Source organism: Oncorhynchus nerka, linkage group LG9b, assembly GCF_034236695.1.
Source record: "Oncorhynchus nerka isolate Pitt River linkage group LG9b, Oner_Uvic_2.0, whole genome shotgun sequence".
Classification (NCBI taxonomy): Eukaryota; Metazoa; Chordata; class Actinopteri; order Salmoniformes; family Salmonidae; genus Oncorhynchus; species Oncorhynchus nerka.
Window position 1 is genome coordinate 46,218,524 of NC_088424.1, and position 21,097 is coordinate 46,239,620.

The 21,097-nt window shown below is 46.6% G+C and overlaps 1 protein-coding gene across 3 annotated transcripts in view; it reads right to left on the reverse strand.

Annotated features, from left to right (window-relative positions):
- LOC115114788 (CTD small phosphatase-like protein) overlaps window positions 1-21,097 on the reverse strand; it is a 49,840-nt gene that overhangs the window by 8,167 nt on the left and 20,576 nt on the right. For 2 of the 3 annotated variants that reach the window (XM_029643289.2, XM_029643290.2), the window contains exons 2-5: window positions 8,561-8,718; window positions 8,024-8,056; window positions 4,904-5,005; window positions 671-727 (exon numbers count right to left, since the gene is read on the reverse strand). In XM_029643289.2, the coding sequence (XP_029499149.1) occupies window positions 671-727; window positions 4,904-5,005; window positions 8,024-8,056; window positions 8,561-8,718 (350 nt within the window). The remainder of the gene's footprint in view (window positions 1-670; window positions 728-4,903; window positions 5,006-8,023; window positions 8,057-8,560; window positions 8,719-21,097) is intronic. The other variant, XM_029643291.2, reaches the window with a different exon arrangement.

The following is a 21,097-nucleotide window of genomic DNA, read 5'->3' on the forward strand; positions in this document are numbered from 1 at the left end:
TATACCTCCCAATCCAATAAAAATTTGCAAATCAACTTTGCACAGATATAATAGTAGGGAGATTTGAATTTAACATTGAGCTTCAACCAATGCCATACTATTACACCTACAACCAGTGTTTTGGGGTCATACACCTGAAACCAGTGTTTTGGGGTCATACACCTACAACCAGTGTTTTGGGGTCATACACCTGAAACCAGTGTTTTGGGGTCATACACCTACAACCAGTGTTTTGGGGTCATACACCTGAAACCAGTCAGAATTACAACAACTACAATCACTGATCATACTACACACATTAAGTCAAACAATCAGACCGCTATCCTCTTACTCTTTCCCAGACCAGTAGCCGCCACCCAGTTCAAGTAATCATGAACAGGCCAACCAGGATACACACAGCCTATCCTGGATTACTTGAACTAGGTCACAACCTTTCTCCTCCTCTTCTTCTTCTTCTTCTGGAGTTGAGCTCAGAGGAACTGGGAGCAACAGTGGAACATTTGGTCGGATTTTGAAAGACTTGTGAAAATATAAAATTTGTCTTCTATAAAAGTAAAATTGATCATTTCTGACAACACCGTTGGAGACGCTAATGACTCCGGTGCACATAATCAAATAACCAGTATTTAAAAGTGAATAAAAGACAGAGACAGTAGTGATCCTACAGTACCTGATGAACTGTGCCATCTATCTCCACGGGGACTATGAAGTCAGCATTGCTAATGGGCTGTAAGAGAGAAGAGATAAAAACACAACATGTCAGAGTGTCTCAGAAACTGTTCCACAGTGGTGTAATACAACAGTCACACAGCAGAGGGAGAGCTTGCACAGTGCCATAGATTTTAGGCCATTCAGTCGCCTTCAAGAAAGGAAAACTAATCTTCTCCTGCTCCCTTTTTAAGTATTATTCTCCTCCTCCTTCCCCTTTTCCGACAAAACAAAATCTCTATTTATCTCTGCCTTTCTCTCTAACAAACTATAGGAGAGAGAGAGAGAGAGAGAGAGAGAGAGAGAGAGAAAAGGGCAACCAGTGAAGAACAAACACCATTGTAAATACAACCCATATTTATGCTTATTCATTTTATCTTGTGTCCTTTAACTATTTGTACATTGTATATATATATATAATATGACATTTGTAATGTCTTTACTGTTTTGAAACTTCTGTATGTGTAATGTTTACTGTTAATTTTTGTTGTTTTTCACTTTATATATTCACTTTGTATGTTGTCTACCTCACTTGCTTTGGCAATGTTAACATGTTTCCCATGCCAATAAAGCCCTTGAATTGAATTGAATTGAGATTGAGAGAGAGAGAGAGAGAGAGAGAGAGAGAGACAGACTGTACCAAGTAAAAGAGAGGAGGAGGAGAAGAGGAGGATTACGAGAAAGATATTCTGGATAATGACACCAGAGGTCAAGCAAGGTCACTGTTAGTCAACAGTCTCTCTGTGAACTATAGTCTATCCCTGCTACTGCTGTTGACTCTCTAACATGGGACAGAACAGTCTCTACTGCTGTTGACTCTCTAACATGGGACAGAACAGTCTCTAGTGCTGTCTACTGCTGTTGACTCTCTAACATGGGACAGAACAGTCTCTACTGCTGTTGACTCTCTAACATGGGACAGAACAGTCTCTACTGCTGTTGACTCTCTAACATGGGACAGAACAGTCTCTAGTGCTGTCTACTGCTGTTGACTCTCTAACATGGGACAGAACAGTCTCTACTGCTGTCTAACATGGGACAGAACAGTCTCTACTGCTGTTGACTCTCTAACATGGGACAGAACAGTCTCTACTGCTGTTGACTCTCTAACATGGGACAGAACAGTCTCTACTGCTGTTGACTCTCTAACATGGGACAGAACAGTCTCTACTGCTGTTGACTCTCTAACATGGGACAGAACAGTCTCTACTGCTGTTGACTCTCTAACATGGGACAGAACAGTCTCTAGTGCTGTCTACTGCTGTTGACTCTCTAACATGGGACAGAACAGTCTCTACTGCTGTTGACTCTCTAACATGGGACAGAACAGTCTCTACTGCTGTTGACTCTCTAACATGGGACAGAACAGTCTCTACTGCTGTCTACTGCTGTTGACTCTCTAACATGGGACAGAACAGTCTCTACTGCTGTTGACTCTCTAACATGGGACAGAACAGTCTCTACTGCTGTTGGCTCTCTAACATGTTTGATTCTTAAAAAAAAAAGACAGAATGCTGTAACACAGTAAAACTCCCATGAGGGTAGCTGACTGCCCATTGACTCTCTAACATGGGACAGAACAGTCTCTACTGCTGTTGGCTCTCTAACATGGGACAGAACAGTCTCTACTGCTGTTGACTCTCTAACATGGGACAGAACAGTCTCTACTGCTGTTGACTCTCTAACATGGGACAGAACAGTCTCTACTGCTGTTGACTCTCTAACATGGGACAGAACAGTCTCTACTGCTGTTGACTCTCTAACATGGGACAGAACAGTCTCTACTGCTGTCTACTGCTGTTGACTCTAGTTAGCTACTTTTAAAAATGACTTTCCCCCCCACCCCAGAACAGGTAAGAAAATGGTGCTGCTCTCAGAGTTGGTTATCTATAAACTCCGAACGGCTTTACAAACACACAGTCCTGCTAGCTCACAGCAGACACATCCTGGATCTGTCCCACTGGAAGTTGCTGAGGGGGACACAGAGGTCTGTAAAGGAGAAGGGAAACGGTGACGCGCTCTCTGTTGTTTTATCTGCAGCTCAGACTGCTTTTAGTGACGAGAGATACATGCTTTTTGAAGTCAGTTTGATTCTTAAAAAAAAAAAGTTTTCAATTTCGGTTTCAATTATTTGGGTTGAATGCTGTAACACAGAATAAAACAATGAATAAAAGTCCCATGAGGGTAGCGACTAACCATTACTGCTGATCACTTATCATCACTTTATATATTTCAGTTGTGGTATACATTACATTTGTCTTATTTGATGACTTTATTATTTCATTCCAAGAGCTGCTGTCTGACATAATCACTATTTAAGTAGTTCTTCAAAGTAAATAAGGCATACTTTTATGACTGCTGAACACCAACTATCAACCACCCAGATCATGTATTTTCACATAGAGATACCTGGTGAAGCAACAGCTGCTCTCTATATTACCTCAAGATCAGCCTCCGGATAAATGGTTTCCAGTTTGCAAAGAGTTAAATAAAGTTCTTCAGAGCCATCGACTGCTTGGGGGAGCTGTGATTATAATCGAGGAGAATTCTCTTGGAAGATATCACTACATTTGATTGTGACGAATTCTAAATCAGGTGAACAGAAGGATTTGAGTTCCTGTATGTTTCCTTCATCACACCATGCTGCTCTCTATATCACCTCTGCACGATAGCGTCTTCCCAGTAAGCCATGTTTCTGTGAAGCAACAGATGTCTGCTCTCTATTTCGTCACCTCAGACTGACATTGGCAAGAAGAATGCTGGGGAGTGGTGCGCTAAGCTGAACAGCTGCTCACTATATCACATGATCACGATGGTGAGTTGGCGTGATCTTATATTCAGCTTCTCGACAGCTTGACTCTAATATCACAAAAAACTGATCACGATATCTCAGTCGCTATCACCCACGATACGTCAACAGCTGCTCTCTATATCACCTCACGATACATCGCTAAGCAACAGCTGCTCACATGATCTATGCTCTCTATCACCGCTAAGCAACAGCTGCTCTCTATCACCTCACGCTAAGCAAACAGCTGCTCTCTATCACGTCGCTAAGTAACAGCTGCTCTCTATCACCTCACGATACGTCGCTAAGTAACAGCTGCTCTCTATATCACCTCACGATACGTCGCTAAGTAACAGCTGCTCTCTATCACCTCACGATACGTCGCTAAGTAACAGCTGCTCTCTATATCACCTCACGATCGGGCATTCTTCTCTCTTCTGTAGCAGTCGTAAAAGTAACACAGACCGGATAAGTAAGTGCGCACTGGATTATGGTCATTGTAGTTAATTACCACGTTTTATGCGCTAAACTATGTAGAATTTGGCTTGTTGGAAACTACAACTCCCTACTACATCGCACAGTTCAGGCTGTATCTGATCAATCTCGAGAGAAAACACTGCAATGAGCGTACTGAGCTCTCAGGAAGAAAAACAAAAACAAAATGGAATTCAAATAATTGAACCGACATCTGTCAATTAGTTGTTTATTAAAACGCGAAAAATGAATGGCTCAGAACTAAGTACTTTACAAACACACGGTCGAATGTACGTGTAACCCTACATGATTACAATGAACAGACGGAGAGCAGTGGATCTAGGGGAACTGAAAGTAAAGAGGAAACTGTAGGTTAAGTCTACACATTATGACAAAGGCAAGATGAGCCTCATTCAACATACTATTTATTTGTATCTAACTGGGCAAGTCAGTGAAGAACAAATTCTTATTTACAACGACGGCCATACCGTCGGCCAAACCCGGACGACGCTGGGGCCAAATTGTGCTCCGCCCTATGGGACTCCCAATCACGGCCGGTTGTGATACAGCCTGGAATCGAACCTAGGGTGTCTGTAGTGACGCCTCTAGCACTGAGATGCAGTGCCTTAGACCGCTGCACCACTCGGGTGCCTATGAAGGCTGATGAGAGGAGAATTAAAGCGGGAATCGTTTAGCAGTCTGTGCAGCAGACAGACAGGCATGAATTCAGGAGAAACCAATTAGACAGCTCTTCAAAGCGTGATGGAGTCTTGAGTGAGAGGCCGGCCCAGCCACTGAGCTGAGTACCAAGTTCAACTTTGTCTCAGAGGAAAATTGGTTTTGCAGAAATAATCTAACATAAAACATAAAAACTGTACATTGATAATACCAGCCTACCAGGGCTTAATTTTTAAAAAACATTATTTTTTTTACCTTGAATGAGCTGTGTACCAATGTCTCATCCAAGTCGATCACTACACACTTCTTCCCATAGTCTGATATGTTCATCTCTGGTAGGAGGAATTTGGCTGGAGGCTGAAGGAGAGAGAGAAGATATATGTTAGAGAAGGAGATGGAGGTAGAGTAGAGAAAGAGAGGAGAGGAAGAGAGGAGAGAAAGAGAAAGAGATGAGAGAAGAGAGATGAGAGAGAGAGATGAGAGAGAGAGAAAGAGGGGAGAGAGAAAGAGATGAGAGAGAAAGAGAGGAGAGAGAAAGAGAGGGAGAGGAGAGAGAAAGAGATGAGAGGGAGAGATGAGAGGAGAGAAAGAGAGGAGATAAAGAGAGGAGAGGAGAGAAAGAGAGGAGATAAAGGAGAGGAGAGAGAAAGAGATGAGAGGGAGAGATGAGAGGAGAGAAAGAGGAGATAAAGAGAGGAGAGAGAAAGAGATGAGAGGGAGAGATGAGAGTGCATAATCAACACATTGAGATATCATTAGTTAAATGTGCGAGGCAGGGTGGATTAGCAGCCCAGTGTTAATAGTGAGTCTGGTGTTTCCCATAAAGAACGATTAAGGGAGAGAAACATGAACACTAGCTAACACTGTGCTGGAACGGTCTGCTGGTTCTCTCTTCTGAACAGATCGGGTCTACATCGAACAGAACCAACAGAAGGACTGAAGCCACCCATCCCTGCCCGGCATCATCTCAGAACAGGAATCCCATCATCTCTGTCCTTCCCTCTCAACACTAACCAAGTGTAATATATATATATATAGTGTGTTTAATCCCTCCCTGTCTAATCTGAAGAGATTAAAGTTCACTTTCACACATTCTATCAGACAGTAACAGGTCATGTTGCGGTCAACCAGTACAGACAGAGCCTGTGTTCCATTTCTCTCTTTTTGTCGTTATTGTTTTACATTCCAGATACAGTGCACTACTTTTAACCAGGGTTCATAGGGGCACTTGTCAAAAGCAGTATACTTTATAGAGAATAGGGTGCCATTTGGGACACACCCAGACAGGACTACTTTCCAGAAAAATCACAAGTCTGTTCTTCACAGGAACACGGGACTATATTAACACCAGATCAATGTCGCTAACTGAAACATTTCCCATGTGGACCTGAAGTGCTATGGAAAACGGAAGCCCTCCGTGATGGTGATGATGAAAAACGGACATGCAGCAGATCTAACCTACTCCATTAATAAAAAAGGGTAGACTCAGCATTAGGAGACGATAATACACACAGTGACCACGGCAACTAGTTTCCTCTGTTCCCTGCCTCGAGGCCGAAGCGGAGTCTAATGTTTAATGGACTTAGGCCTTGGGTGTCATGGTTCAGACAAAAGACTGTGGTAGGTGATCTAGCCAGTGTTTATCTTTACTAGCTAGATAACGAGCTCTTCTCTAATACCCTCATTAGCTAAATGGGATCAATCACATCCTACTTTCCATGAGAGCAGAATCTATGGTTGTATCCCGAATAGCACCCTGTTCCCGAAGTAGTGCATATGGCTCTAGTCAAAAGTAGTGTACTATGTAGGGAATAGGGTGCCGTTTGAGATGCAGACGTAGACTACAAGGACCAATGGGATTGAAGCTCTCACAGAGTACGCCTATGTCTGTAAGGCAATAGCGGAAACATTCTTTTTTCATAGTACATTGCTTGTGCACTATGAGTGGCGCAGCGGTCTAAGGCACTGCATCTCAGTGCTAGTGGTGTCACTACAAACCCTGGTTCGCTCCCGGGCTGTATCACAACCGGCCGTGGCCAGGACTCCCATAGGGCGACGCACAATTGGCCCAGCATCGTCCGGGTTAGGGGAGGGTTTGGTCGGGGGTAGGCCGTCATTGTAAAATAAAAATTTGTTCTTAACTGACTTGCTTAGTTAATACATTTTATATATTGAAACTTTATTTAAGTGCAAAATGTAGCATAAACCTGATTGTAATCAGACAGTGTGATTGAATTATAATTTTCTTCAGCCATGTGCCTTACGGAGGGGCAAACATGTCACCCCTACAGCTACTTTTACTGTCAAAACGTATTCAAGAGGCTTCGTAGTGGCTTCTTCTATGGCCTCTTCTTGACTTTCTACATAATTGATAGGCAGGCTGTCTAGGAGGTTCAGTTATGTTGTTTACCTAGAGAGCGTCTCATTCTGGTCCCAACAGATTATTACGTTGTCTGTCGTTGAACCAAATTAAAGAGAAGTAGTAGAAACAACACGTCTCTAAACTGGCTTTAGAACCAATCCAGGAAGATTGGTCAGGCTGGCAGTTAGTGTTGTTAGGAAGTTTTTACAAATGCAACCAAACCACTTGTATCACTCATGCAGGAGACGCAATATGCTTGAACACTGTTTGATTGCTTACGAACACCTAAAATTAAACCCACCACCATTCAGATAAGAGGACTTCAGCTCCCCCCCAAAAAAAATCTAATTGCGACTTGTGTACCAAAATATTGCAATTTGAGATCAAAACACTTAGAATAGAAATAGAATGATGGTTCTAATGTTATGGTTGGAATACAATGGGCATTTGGAATGCAGTTTTGTTGGCATGACAACGGAAGTAAGGGAGGAGAATGGTTGTGAGAGTAGGAACCAAAGTGTTGGTCAGTGTTTCACCATGGGACCCTAATTAGATTTAAATAGACAGGTACATTCAGACAACAAATATTTGCCTTTTCCTCTCAGATTAAGAACAAGCTGTTGCACAAACAATGCTGATATTCCACACCACTGGTACCGGCCTGTAGCAGAGCAAAAGTTTACTAGCAAGATTTGTCCCATCTCAGTGGATTTAGCTAGCGATTAGCATTAGGGGCTAACACATTTTTTTTGGCACATTTGCAGCTTAATAATGCAATTTTGATTAAAATGTGATTCATCGTGCAGCCCTACCTAGAGCCAAGACATTCAGAGCAGATACAGAGCCAAATCTTAGACTTGAGATCCATGTGCCTATAAGTCAGCAATGACTGACTTAATGATTTACATGATAGTCAGTCAGTCAGTGTTAGGATCACGGATCTTAAGTTAGGATTCAGCCACTTAAGGACTGAGCGGCCACATGCAGAAGGAAAGATGAATAGTGATACATACACTAGGGATAGGAATAACCTCGACCTGGTCAAACTAGACATAGAGAGAGAGAGAGAGAGAGAGAGAGAGAGAGAGACACAGACAGAGAGACACAGACAGAGAGACACAGACAAAGAGACACAGACAAAGAGACACAGACAAAGAGACACAGATAGAGACAAAGAGAGAGAGAGAGCGAGACAGAGAGAGAGAGCGAGAGACAGAGAGAGAGCGAGAGACAGAGAGAGACACAGAGAGAGAGCGAGAGAGAGAGCGAGACAGAGAGAGACACAGAGAGAGAGCGAGACACAGAGAGAGACACAGAGAGAGAGCGAGACACAGAGAGAGAGCGAGACACAGAGAGAGAGCGAGACACAGAGAGAGAGCGAGACACAGAGAGAGAGCGAGACAGAGAGAGAACGTCACAAACATGGAAACATAACAGTCAATGTTGAAAGATTCTGGAGTTCTTCAAAGACACTTCTCTTCTTCATTGTTTATCCGACTGTTTAGAAGTATTGTGTGTGTCTGTGTGTGTGTGTGTGTGTGTGTGTGTACCTTTGGTTGTGTCCCATTCTCCTCTGGTGCTGGAGGCAGGGAGGTGGTTGTGTTGTTGGAGGCAGGAGGCTCCACATTGTAGTTCCTAAAGCAACAGAAGAACGTACTGAAGATGCCTGGACTCCTCTGCTTCTTCACACTGCTGTTGGACTGGGAGACTGGAGGGGGAAACAGAGGAGAGACGTTAAAACATTAAGCGTAAAGAAGAAACAGAGCTACTGAAGATGCCTGGACTCCTCTGCTTCTTCAAACTGCTGTTGGACAGGGAGACTGGAGGAAGAAATATCTTGCTGTGTTTTTGTAAACGCAAATCTAAAATACTTCTTATTGTAATTTCTTGCAAAGTCTCAGACTAATTTTGTGCTTCAGTTACACTTCTCCACTCAGATGAGAAATCTTTGCTGTGGTTTTCAGACCAATCAAAAGTCCCACATTCATGAACAGGCATTCGATCAGCAGACAGCGCTCTTGACTGATGGCAGCGAGAAAATGGCGATGGTTTTAGGAAGTTCAAATCCACCAGTACCTTCAAGCAAAACATTAGGAAATGTAGCTGGCTACATTTTTTTCTGTGGTAAACATAAAAAAATCTGATGGCCGTGCATCATCTTTGTAAAAAAAAAATATCTTGCTCTTTCACTGTATGCTAATTTACTTATGTGTGGCTGCTAGCCAAATAGCGTTGCACTTCTGTTGTCATCTGATGAAAACGACGCTATTTTCTGTATAATTTTTAGCATTCATTTATTTACTTGCCCGCCCCATATCGCTCTATAGAAAGCAACAACAACAACAAAAAACACTTGCCTTTAAATATAAAACATAGGTGAAATGGTTTAAATTAGAGGTCGACCGATTAATCGGAATGGCCAATTAATTAGGGCCGATTTCAAGTTTTCATAACAATCGGAAATCGGTATTTTTGGGCACAGATTCTTTCTTTTTTTACACCTTTATTTAATCTTTATTTAACTAGGCAAGTCAGTTAAGAACACATTCTTATTTTCAATGACGGCCTAGGAATGGTGGGTTAACTGCCTCGTTCAGTGGCAGAAAGACAGATCTTCACCTTTTCGGCTCGGGGATCCAATCTTGCAACCTTACAGTTAACTAGTCCAACACAATAACAACCTGCCTCTCTCTCGTTGCACTCCACAAGGAGACTGCCTGTTACACGAATGCAGTAAGCCAAGGTAAGTTGCTAGCTAGCATTAAACGTATCTTAAAAATAAAAAACAATCAATCATAATCACTAGTTAACTACACATGGTTGATGATATTACTAGATATTATCTAGCGTGTCCTGTGTTGCATATAATCTGACTGAGCATACAAGCACCTAAGTATCTGACTGAGCGGTGGTAGGCAGAAGCAGGCGTGTAAACATTCATTCAAACAGCACTTTCGTGCGTTTTGCCAGCAGCTCTTCGTTGTGCGTCAAGCATTGCGCTGTTTATGACTTCAAACCTATCAATGATGAGATGAGGCTGCTGTGACCGAAGTGAAATGGCTGGCTAGTTAGCGCGCGCTAATAGCGTTTCAAACTTCACTCGCTCTGAGCCTTGGCGTGGTTGTTTCCCTTGCTCTGCATGGGTAATGCTGCTTAGATGTGGTGGCTGTTGTCATTGTGTTGCTGGTTCGAGCCCAGGGAGGAGCGAGGAGAGGGACGGAGGCTATACTGTTACACTGGCAATACTAAAGTGCCTATAAGAACATCCAATAGTCAAAAGGTTAATGAAATACAAATGGTATAGAGGGAAATAGTCCTATAATAACTAAAACCTAAAACTTCTTACCTGGGAATATTGAAGACTCATGTTAAAAGGAACCACTAGCTTTCATATGTTCTCATGTTCTGAGCAAGGAACTGAAACGTTAGCTTTTTTACATAGCACATATTGCACTTTTACATTCTTCTCCAACACTTTGGTTTTTGCATTATTTAAACCAAATTGAACATGTTTAATTATCTACTTGAGGCTAAATAGATTTTATTGATGTATTATATTAAGTTAAAATAAGTGTTAATTCAGTATTGTTGTAATTGTCATAATTACGAATACAATTACAAAAACATTTTTTTCATGTTTTAAATATTTATTTATTTATTTATATATATTTTTAAATCGACCGATTAAATCGGTATCAGCTTTTTTGGTCCTCCAATAATCGGTATTGGCGTTGAAAAATCATAATCGGTCGACCTCTAGTTTAAATCAATGAATAACTCAACTTCATTATTGAGCAGAAGTATAGCACTCTGGGGAAAAAAGAGCAGAGAGAAATACTAATGAATGATATATGAATGCTCATAGCTGCTTTCCTGCAACCGAAAACAACCCGTGTGATGAAGGTAGCACACAACCCGTGTGATGAAGGTAACACACAACCCGTGTGATGAAGGTAACACACAACCCGTGTGATGAAGGTAGCACACAACCCGTGTGAAGGTAGCACACAACCCGTGTGATGAAGGTAGCACACAACCAGTCTGATGAAGGTAGCACACAACCCGTGTGATGAAGGTAGCACACAACCCGTGTGATGAAGGTAGCACACAACCCGTGTGATGAAGGTAGCACACAACCCGTGTGATGAAGGTAGCACACAACCCGTGTGATGAAGGTAGCACACAACCCGTGTGATGAAGGTAGCACACAACCCGTGTGATGAAGGTAACACACAACCCGTGTGATGAAGGTAACACACAACCCGTGTGATGAAGGTAACACACAACCCGTGTGATGAAGGTAACAGCACAACCCGTGTGATGAAGGTAACACACAACCCGTGTGATGAAGGTAACACACAACCCGTGTGATGAAGGTAACACACAACCCGTGTGATGAAGGTAACACACAACCCGTGTGATGAAGGTAGCACACAACCCGTGTGATGAAGGTAGCACACAACCCGTGTGATGAAGGTACCACACAACCCGTGTGATGAAGGTAACACACAACCCGTGTGATGAAGGTAACACATAAACCCGTGTGATGAAGGTAGCAGAGTAGTGTGGTAGCTGTTGTTGACCCTGGTCTGACAGACTAAACCACTGATCAGAAAATAACCAGTGACATCAGCCACACATAGCCTAGCTGTAGACGCTCTCTCCCGCTTGCCTGCCCCCAGTGTCTCCCCCTCTCTCCCTGGTCTGACAGACCCACTGATCAGTCAGTCTGACCAGTGACATCAGCCACACATAGCCAGCATTCCTCTCTCTCTCCTCTCTCTCTCTCTCTCTCTCTCCTCTCTCTCTCTCTCTCTCTGCCCTCTCTCTCTCCCTCTCTCCCTCTCTCTCTCTCCTCTCTCTCTCAGCCCTCTCTCTCAGTCTCTCTCTCTCTCCTCTACAAGGCAGCATTCTCTCTCTCTCTCCCTCTCTCTCTCTCTCTCTCTCTCTCTCTCTCTTCTCGCCCTCCTCCAATCCACTCCCCTCCCCCCTCCTCTCCCCCCCTCCTCCTCCTCCTCCCCTCCCACTGAAGCGAGAGCTGCGGTCAGTCCACCCACGCTCACACACCCAGTCAACCGCCCCTCAACACTCCCAGTCAAACTCCCCTCCTACGCCCCTCAACCCCTCCCCCTACGCCCCCTCACCTCTCCGCGGGCCAAGCTGCAACACCAGGGCAAGTTCAGGAGGGTGCAACATTAGTTACATAATGTTCAGAGGATAGAAATGTATTGTGTCACTCACAGTTAGGTCTTGGTAACGTCCCAAACCGCACACTATTCCCTATATAGTGGCCTACTTTTGATCAGAGCCCTATAGGTGTGTGGGTCCTGGTCAAAAGTAGGGCACTATGTAGGGAATAGGGTACCGTTTGTGTACAAACACGCACAAAGCCATCCCGCCCGCCCCCACTTAAGCCAATTAGATCACGTCTCCCTGTTCCTACTCCCCTCCTACAAGCAGCAGCTCAATGAGGAGCCACTAACACAGTGAAAAGTGAGGCGCTGGACAGAGGCAGACAGACTCACTGCTGCAGGACTGAGAATAATGATAGGAATATTCTGGATGGGTCCTTCACCCAGGACTCACCGGTCAACACTGAGGAATATATATATATCGTCAGTCACAGGCTTCATTAGGAAATGTGTTGATGTTGTACCCACAACAACAATGCGGTCATATTCCAACCAAAAACCCTGGACGAACGGAGATCTCCGTACAATGCTGAGAGCCCGTACTGCAGCATTCAATGTCAGCGGTGAAGACGGCCCAGTACATCACTGGGACCGTGGCCCTCCAGCGGGTGGTGAAGACGGCCCAGTACATCACTGGGACAGTGGCCCTCCAGCGGGTGGTGAAGACGGCCCAGTACATCACTGGGACCGTGGCCCTCCAGCGGTTGGTGAAGACGGCCCAGTACATCACTGGGACCGTGGCCCTCCAGCGGGTGGTGAAGACAGCCCAGTACATCACTGGGACCGTGGCCCCCCAGCGGGTGGTGAAGACGGCCCAGTACATCACTGGGACCGTGGCCCTCCAGAGGGTGGTGAAGACTGCCCAGTACATCACTGGGACAGTGGCCCTCCAGCGGGTGGTGAAGACGGCCCAGTACATCACTGGGACCGTGGCCCTCCAGCGGGTGGTGAAGACGGCCCAGTACATCACTAGGACCGTGGCCCTCCAGCGGGTGGTGAAGACGGCCCAGTACATCACTGGGACCGTGGCCCTCCAGCGGGTGGTGAAGACGGCCCAGTACATCACTGGGACCGTGGTCCTCCAGCGGGTGGTGAAGACGGCCCAGTACATCACTGGGACCGTGGCCCTCCAGCGGGTGGTGAAGACGGCCCAGTACATCACTGGGACCGTGGCCCTCCAGCGGGTGGTGAAGACGGCCCAGTACATCACTGGGACCGTGGCCCTCCAGCGGAGTGGTGAAGACGGCCCAGTACATCACTGGGACCGTGGCCCTCCAGCGGGTGGTGAAGACAGCATCACTGGGACCGTGGCCCTCCACATCACACTGGGACCGTGGCCCTCCAGCGGGTGGTGAAGACGGCCCAGTACATCACTGGGACCGTGGCCCTCCAGCAGGTGGTGAAGACAGCCCAGTACATCACTGGGACCGTGGCCCTCCAGCGGGTGGTGAAGACAGCCCAGTACATCACTGGGACCGTGGCCCTCCAGCGGGTGGTGAAGACGACCCAGTACATCACTGGGACAGTGGCCCTCCAGCAGGTGGTGAAGACAGCCCAGTACATCACTGGGACCGTGGCCCTCCAGAGGGTGGTGAAGACAACCCAGTACATCACCGGGACCGTGGCCCTTCAGCAGGTGGTTAAGACGGCCCAGTACATCACTGGGACCGTGCTCCCACCCATCCAGGACATCTACTTGAAACGGTGCCTAGGGAAGGCCCGCAGCATCATCAAGGACCCCACACACAAGCTGTTCTCTCCCTTACCGTCGGGCAGACGGTATCGGAGCATAAGGTCTGATAGAAACAGTCTCTGAGCCTGTTGGTATCTACAAGCCATCAGACTGCTGAACACTTGAACTGGACTGACCACCTGCTTTGATTCTCCACAACTTAGCACACACCCACACACTACTACCATACTCTTATTATACTGCTCAGTTTATACACTGCCCCCAATCCCCCCCCCACCTTCACCAAAACACATGTAAATAATGAGACTATAAATTGTGTCTTCCTGTATTATATTGAAATATTTATTCTATTCTACCGAGCCATTTACTTTATGTTCGTATACTTATCTTGTATTATTTCATATTGTTGTTGCATTGCTTAGAAGGAACCTGGAAGTAAACATTTCATTGGATGATGTATACCATGTGTATCCCGTACACACAACTAATACAAACTTGATTTGGGACGCAGACAGGATGTCAAATCACCATCACTTCACCTCTAAAAGGATTGGCGTAATCTTCTGAGAGAAAAAAAATACATTATTCCAATGGATTCACATTATTAGGGCAGAGAGCAAACAGATACCATGATGACATCCAAGTTGCAGGAGTCTCTCTCTCTCTCCCTGTATGTATGTATGTATGTATGTCTCTCCCTGTATGTATGTATGTATGTCTCTCTCTCTCTCCCGGTCTGTATGACACTACCTGTTTGTCTCAAATTCTCTGACTGTCTCACTCAACTCCCTCTCATTTCATCATCCTCTCTTCCTCTCCCACGCTCTCCCTCTGGCTTCCAGTTAAATTAATGACTACTTCTCTCACTTCAGTATGCTGGGTATTTAAATCTCTCCTTCAATCTAAGACCGACACAGCGAGAGAGAATTAACGAACTAGCCTAGGCATCCATCGATGACAGAGCTGGGCTATAGAGCAAGATTGACCGATATGGGATTTTTGTATCCGATACCGATTTTAGAGTGGAATATTCACAGATATATTTCGCAATATTTCGTATCATTATAGAAAACTTCAAACCAGCCAGGTCACCCATGATACAAGTCAGTATTCGATGTCCATCCATGTTCTGAGGACGTTGAGAGATGTGGAAACCTGCTACTAGGTGGCAACAGTGAGCGCTGTTACCTTCTAAGTAGGTTTTGGTTTACTAGGGCGTTGTGGACGGGCGTTGCTAGGGCGTTGTGGACGGGCGTTGCTAGGGCGTTGTGGACGGGGCGTTGCTAGGGCGTTGTGGACGGGGATGGGCGTTGCTAGGGCATTGTGGACGGGGATGAACAGGGCTCCGGGCAGCCGAGCGGAAATGGAGGAAAACTCGCCTCCCTGCGGACCTGACATCCTTTCACTCCCTCCTCTCTACATTTTCCTCTTCTCTCTCTGCTGCTAAAGCCACTTTCTACCACTCTAAATTCCAAGCATCTGCCTCTAACCCTAGGAAGCTCTTTGCAACCTTCTCCTCCCTCTTGAATCCTCCTCCCCCTCCCCCTCCTCCCTCTCTGCAGATGACTTCGTCAACCATTTTGAAAAGAAGGTCGACGACATCCGATCCTCGTTTGCTAAGTCAAACGACACCGCTGGTTCTGCTCACACTGCCCTACCCTGTGCTCTGACCTCTTTCTCCCCTCTCTCTCCAGATGAAATCTCGCGTCTTGTGACGGCCGGCCGCCCTACAACCTGCCCGCTTGACCCTATCCCCTCCTCTCTTCTCCAGACCATTTCCGGAGACCTCCTCCCTTACCTCACCTCGCTCATCAACTCATCCCTGACCGCTGGCTACGTCCCTTCCGTCTTCAAGAGAGCGAGAGTTGCACCCCTTCTGAAAAAACCTACACTCGATCCCTCCGATGTCAACAACTACAGACCAGTATCCCTTCTTTCTTTTCTCTCCAAAACTCTTGAACGTGCCGTCCTTGGCCAGCTCTCCCGCTATCTCTCTCAGAATGACCTTCTTGATCCAAATCAGTCAGGTTTCAAGACTAGTCATTCAACTGAGACTGCTCTTCTCTGTATCACGGAGCGCTCCGCACTGCTAAAGCTAACTCTCTCTCCTCTGCTCTCATCCTTCTAGACCTATCGGCTGCCTTCGATACTGTGAACCATCAGATCCTCCTCTCCACCCTCTCCGAGTTGGGCATCTCCGGCGCGGCCCACGCTTGGATTGCGTCCTACCTGACAGGTCGCTCCTACCAGGTGGCGTGGCGAGAATCCGTCTCCACACCACGTGCTCTCACCACTGGTGTCCCCCAGGGCTCTGTTCTAGGCCCTCTCCTATTCTCGCTATACACCAAGTCACTTGGCTCTGTCATAACCTCACATGGTCTCTCCTATCATTGCTATGCAGACGACACACAATTAATCTTCTCCTTTCCCCCTTCTGATGACCAGGTGGCGAATCGCATCTCTGCATGTCTGGCAGACATATCCGTGTGGATGACGGATCACCACCTCAAGCTGAACCTCGGCAAGACGGAGCTGCTCTTCCTCCCGGGGAAGGACTGCCCGTTCCATGATCTCGCCATCACGGTTGACAACTCCATTGTGTCCTCCTCCCAGAGCGCTAAGAACCTTGGCGTGATCCTGGACAACACCCTGTCGTTCTCAACTAACATCAAGGCGGTGGCCCGTTCCTGTAGGTTCATGCTCTACAACATCCGCAGAGTACGACCCTGCCTCACACAGGAAGCGGCGCAGGTCTAATCCAGGCACTTGTCATCTCCCGTCTGGATTACTGCAACTCGCTGTTGGCTGGGCTCCCTGCCTGTGCCATTAAACCCTACAACTCATCCAGAACGCCGCAGCCCGTCTGGTGTTCAACCTTCCCAAGTTCTCTCCACGTCACCCCGCTCCTCCGCTCCCTCCACTGGCTTCCAGTTGAAGCTCGCATCCGCTACAAGACCATGGTGCTTGCCTACGGAGCTGTGAGGGGAACGGCACCTCAGTACCTCAGGCTCTGATCAGGCCCTACACCCAAACAAGGGCACTGCGTTCATCCACCTCTGGCCTGCTCGCCTCCCTACCACTGAGGAAGTACAGTTCCCGCTCAGCCCAGTCAAAACTGTTCGCTGCTCTGGCCCCCAATGGTGGAACAAACTCCCTCACGACGCCAGGACAGCGGGTCAATCACCACCTTCCGGAGACACCTGAAACCCCACCTCTTTAAGGAATACCTAGGATAGGATAAAGTAATCCCTCTCACCCCCTCCCCTGAAAGATTTAGATGCACTACTGTTCCACTGGAGGTCATAAGGTGAATGCACCAATTTGTAAGTCGCTCTGGATAAGAGCGTCTGCTAAATGACTTAAATGTAAATGTACATGTAAATGGATGGGCGTTGCTAGGGCGTTGTGGACGGGGATGGGCGTTGCGGACGGGGATGGGCGTTGCTAGGGCGTTGTGGACGGGGATGGGCGTTGCTAGGGCGTTGTGGAAGGGGATGGGCGTTGCGGACGGTGATGGGCGTTGCTAGGGCGTTGTGGACGGGGATGGGCGTTGCTAGGGCGTTGTGGCGGGGATGGAGGACGGGCGTAAGCATCCTCTTTCCGATTCCAAAGGTTGTTTAAGGTTTTTGGTTTTAAGCCGACCCCAAACCTTAGTTAACGCCTGAACTATACTTTGGCAAATTTGAAGTCTGAGAAACATGGATGAACGTCTAATAGTGAAGTGAGACAGAGCTAGTTGCTTAAAAATAGCCCTGTAAAAACAATCCTCAGAAAGCTGATTTCTCAAATTTGAGGAAAAACATTAAATTGTAAGCACCATATAATTTTTTAACAGCCCCACAAACGCTATATTTTACAATGGACAAACTGTTACTCTTGTGAAAGGACGATAAACAAACTGAATCCAGCCCCAAAAAATGCCTAGGATCTGAAGGCAGCTGCCTAATACTAGTCAGCTGGAAAACAACGACATAGCTAAATACTAATACACTGAAAATGTGTCCTGTGTTTTGATACCAGATACCAGTTGGTGGTTACTACTGGTATCTGATCTGAAGCGAGAAGAAATCGTCCGCCACATTTTGGTAAGGGCTCAGAGTGACGTCACGTACTCAAGGCGGCTCAACCAATCACCCAACGGGTTCTATGAAATTTCCCGAGAGACACAGTTAGCCTTCGTCGATGAGTCACCAGTGGGAAGCTGGAACACCACTAGTGAAGGAGCCATTTCTATATATATATATATAAACACCCACCTCGCCTCCTATAAAACATCCACCTCGCCTCCTATAAAACATCCACCTCGCCTCCTATAAAACATCCACCTCGCCTCCTATAAAACATCCACCTCGCCTCCTATAAAACACCCACCTCGCCTCATATAAAAACATCCCTCGCCTCACATCCACCTCGCCTCATATAAAACATCCACCTCGCCTCCTATAAAACATCCACCTCGCCTCCTATAAAACACCCACCTCATATAAAACATCCACCTCGCCTCATATAAAACATCCACCTCGCCTCATATAAAAACATCCACCTCGCCTCCTATAAAACATCCACCTCGCCTCCTATAAAACATCCACCTCGCCTCCTATAAAACATCCACCTCGCCTCCTATAAAACATCCACCTCGCCTAAAAAACATCCACCTCGCATATAAAACATCACCTCGCCTCCTATAAAACATCCACCTCGCCTCCTATAAAACATCCACCTGCCTCCCTATAAAACATCCACCTCCTCCTATAAAACATCTCATAAAACATCCACCTACGCCTCCTATCCTATAAAACATCCACCTCGCCTCATATAAAACATCCACCTCGCCTAAAAAACATCCACCTCGCCTCACATCCACCTCGCCTCATATAAAACATCCACCTCATATAAAACATCCACACTCGCCTCACCTCATATAAAACATCCACCTCGCCTCATGTAAAAAAACATCCACCTCATATAAAACATCCACCTCGCCTCATGTAAACATCCACCTCGCCTCATGTAAACATCCACCTCGCCTCATGTAAACATCCACCTCGCCTCATGTAAACATCCACCTCGCCTCATGTAAACATCCACCTCGCCTCATGTAAACATCCACCTCGCCTCATGTAAACATCCACCTCGCCTCATATAAACATCCACCTCGCCTAAACATCCACCTCGCCTCATGTAAACATCCACCTCGCCTCCTATAAACATCCACCTCGCCTCCTATAAACATCCACTGCGCTTACATGGCTTGCTGAAATGACATGGAACGACCCACATACTAAAATTAGGCAGTTCTGTGCTTCCTATGTATGAATCATCGCAATGACATCACACAAAAACTAACATCAACCAGGACTTCCGGCTCTGCTCAGTCCACTGCATGGCTCCAAATATAGCCCACAGCTGGGGGAGGATGCAGTGCACACGCACACACACACACACACACACACACACACAGACAAGAGAGGAAAGGAACTGTCCATTACTGTTGCCTACCTATACAAACTGAGTTGGTTTATGCTGCTGGATGCATTCAGACTCGGGTTTCCGTTAGTTCTTGACTGGCCTGGACAGAGCCATGACCTCAACCCCATCGAAACACCTTTGGGATGAATTGGGAGTACAGATTGTGAGCCAGGTCTAATCGCCCGATATCAGTGCCTGATGCCTCACTAATGCTTGTGGCTGAATGGAAGCAAGTCCCCGCAGCAATGTTCCAACATCCAACAAGTTCTCTCCACACCGATCTGAACAAACCATTTCTGTATGGAACTCGCTTTGTGCACAGGTGTTTTTGTCATACTGAAACAGGAAAGGGCCTTCCCCAAAACTGTTGCCAGAAAGTTGGAAGCACAGAATCGTCTGGAACGTCATTGTACGCTGTAGCGTTAAGCTTACCCTTCACTGGAACTAAGGGGCCCAGTCCGAACTATGAAAAACAGCCCCAGACCTTTATTCCTCCTCCACCAAACTTTACAGTTGACACTATGCATTCGGGCAGGTAGCAATCTCCTGGCATCTGCCAAACCCAGATTCATCCGCCGGACTTCCAGATGGAGAAGCGTGATTCATCACTCCAGAGAACGCTTTCCACTGCTCCAGAGTCCAAAGGTGGCTAGCTTTACACCACCCCAGGCGAAGCTTGGCACTGGCTCATGGTGATCTTAGGCTTGTGTGTGGCTGCTCGGCCATGAAAACCCATTTCATGAAGCTCCAGATGAACAGTTCTTGTGCTAACGTTGCTTCCAGAGGCAGTAGGAACTTGGTAGTAAAGTGTTGCAACTGAGGACAGAGGAGTTTTACAAGCTACGAGCTACAGCGGTCCCATTCTGTGAGCTTGTGTGGCCTACCACTTTGCAGCTAAGCCGTTGTTGTTCCCAGACATTTCCACTTCACAATAACAGCACTTAAAGTTGACCAGGGCAGCTTTAGCAGGGCAGACATTTGACAAACTGCGTCCTATGACGGCGCCACGTTGAAAGTCACTGTGCTCTAAAGTAAGGCCATGCTACTGCCGAGGTTTGTCTATGAAGATTGCATGGCTGTGTGCTTGATTTTATACACTGGTCAGCAACGGGTGGGGCTGAAATAGCCAAATCCACTAACTTAAAAAAGGGTTAGGGAGGGCTTGGTCTGTAGGGAGGTCCTTGTCTCATCGCGCACCAGCGACTCCTGTGGCGGGCCGGGCGCAGTGCGCGCTAACCAAGGTTGCCAGGCGCACAGTGTTTCCTCCGACACATTGGTGCGGCTGGCTTCCGGGTTGGATGCGCGCTGGTTGGCTGGTTGGGTTGTGTATCGGAGGACGCATGACATTCAACCTTAGTCTCTCCCGAGCCCGTACGGGAGTTGTAGCGATGAGACAAGATAGTAGCTACTACAACAATTGAATACCACGAAAATTGGGGAGAAAAAGGGGTAAAAATTCAACAACAAAAAAAACATCTCCACTGGAGAGCACAAATAAACAATCACCTGTGGTCCAGTTGCTCTGGAAAGCAGGCAGCAGCTCCTTCCATTCAACACTAAACTGTTCACACACACACACAAAAATAAGGCATTAGGGAGTGGGTGCAACAACAGCTTCGCATGGTCTAACCATTTCAGGAGAATGTGTTATTCCAACTCCGAAGCAGCTTGCCAACCAGCCCGCCTCTCTGTCAGAAGACCTGTGTGTGTGTGTGTGTGTGTGTGCGCGCGCT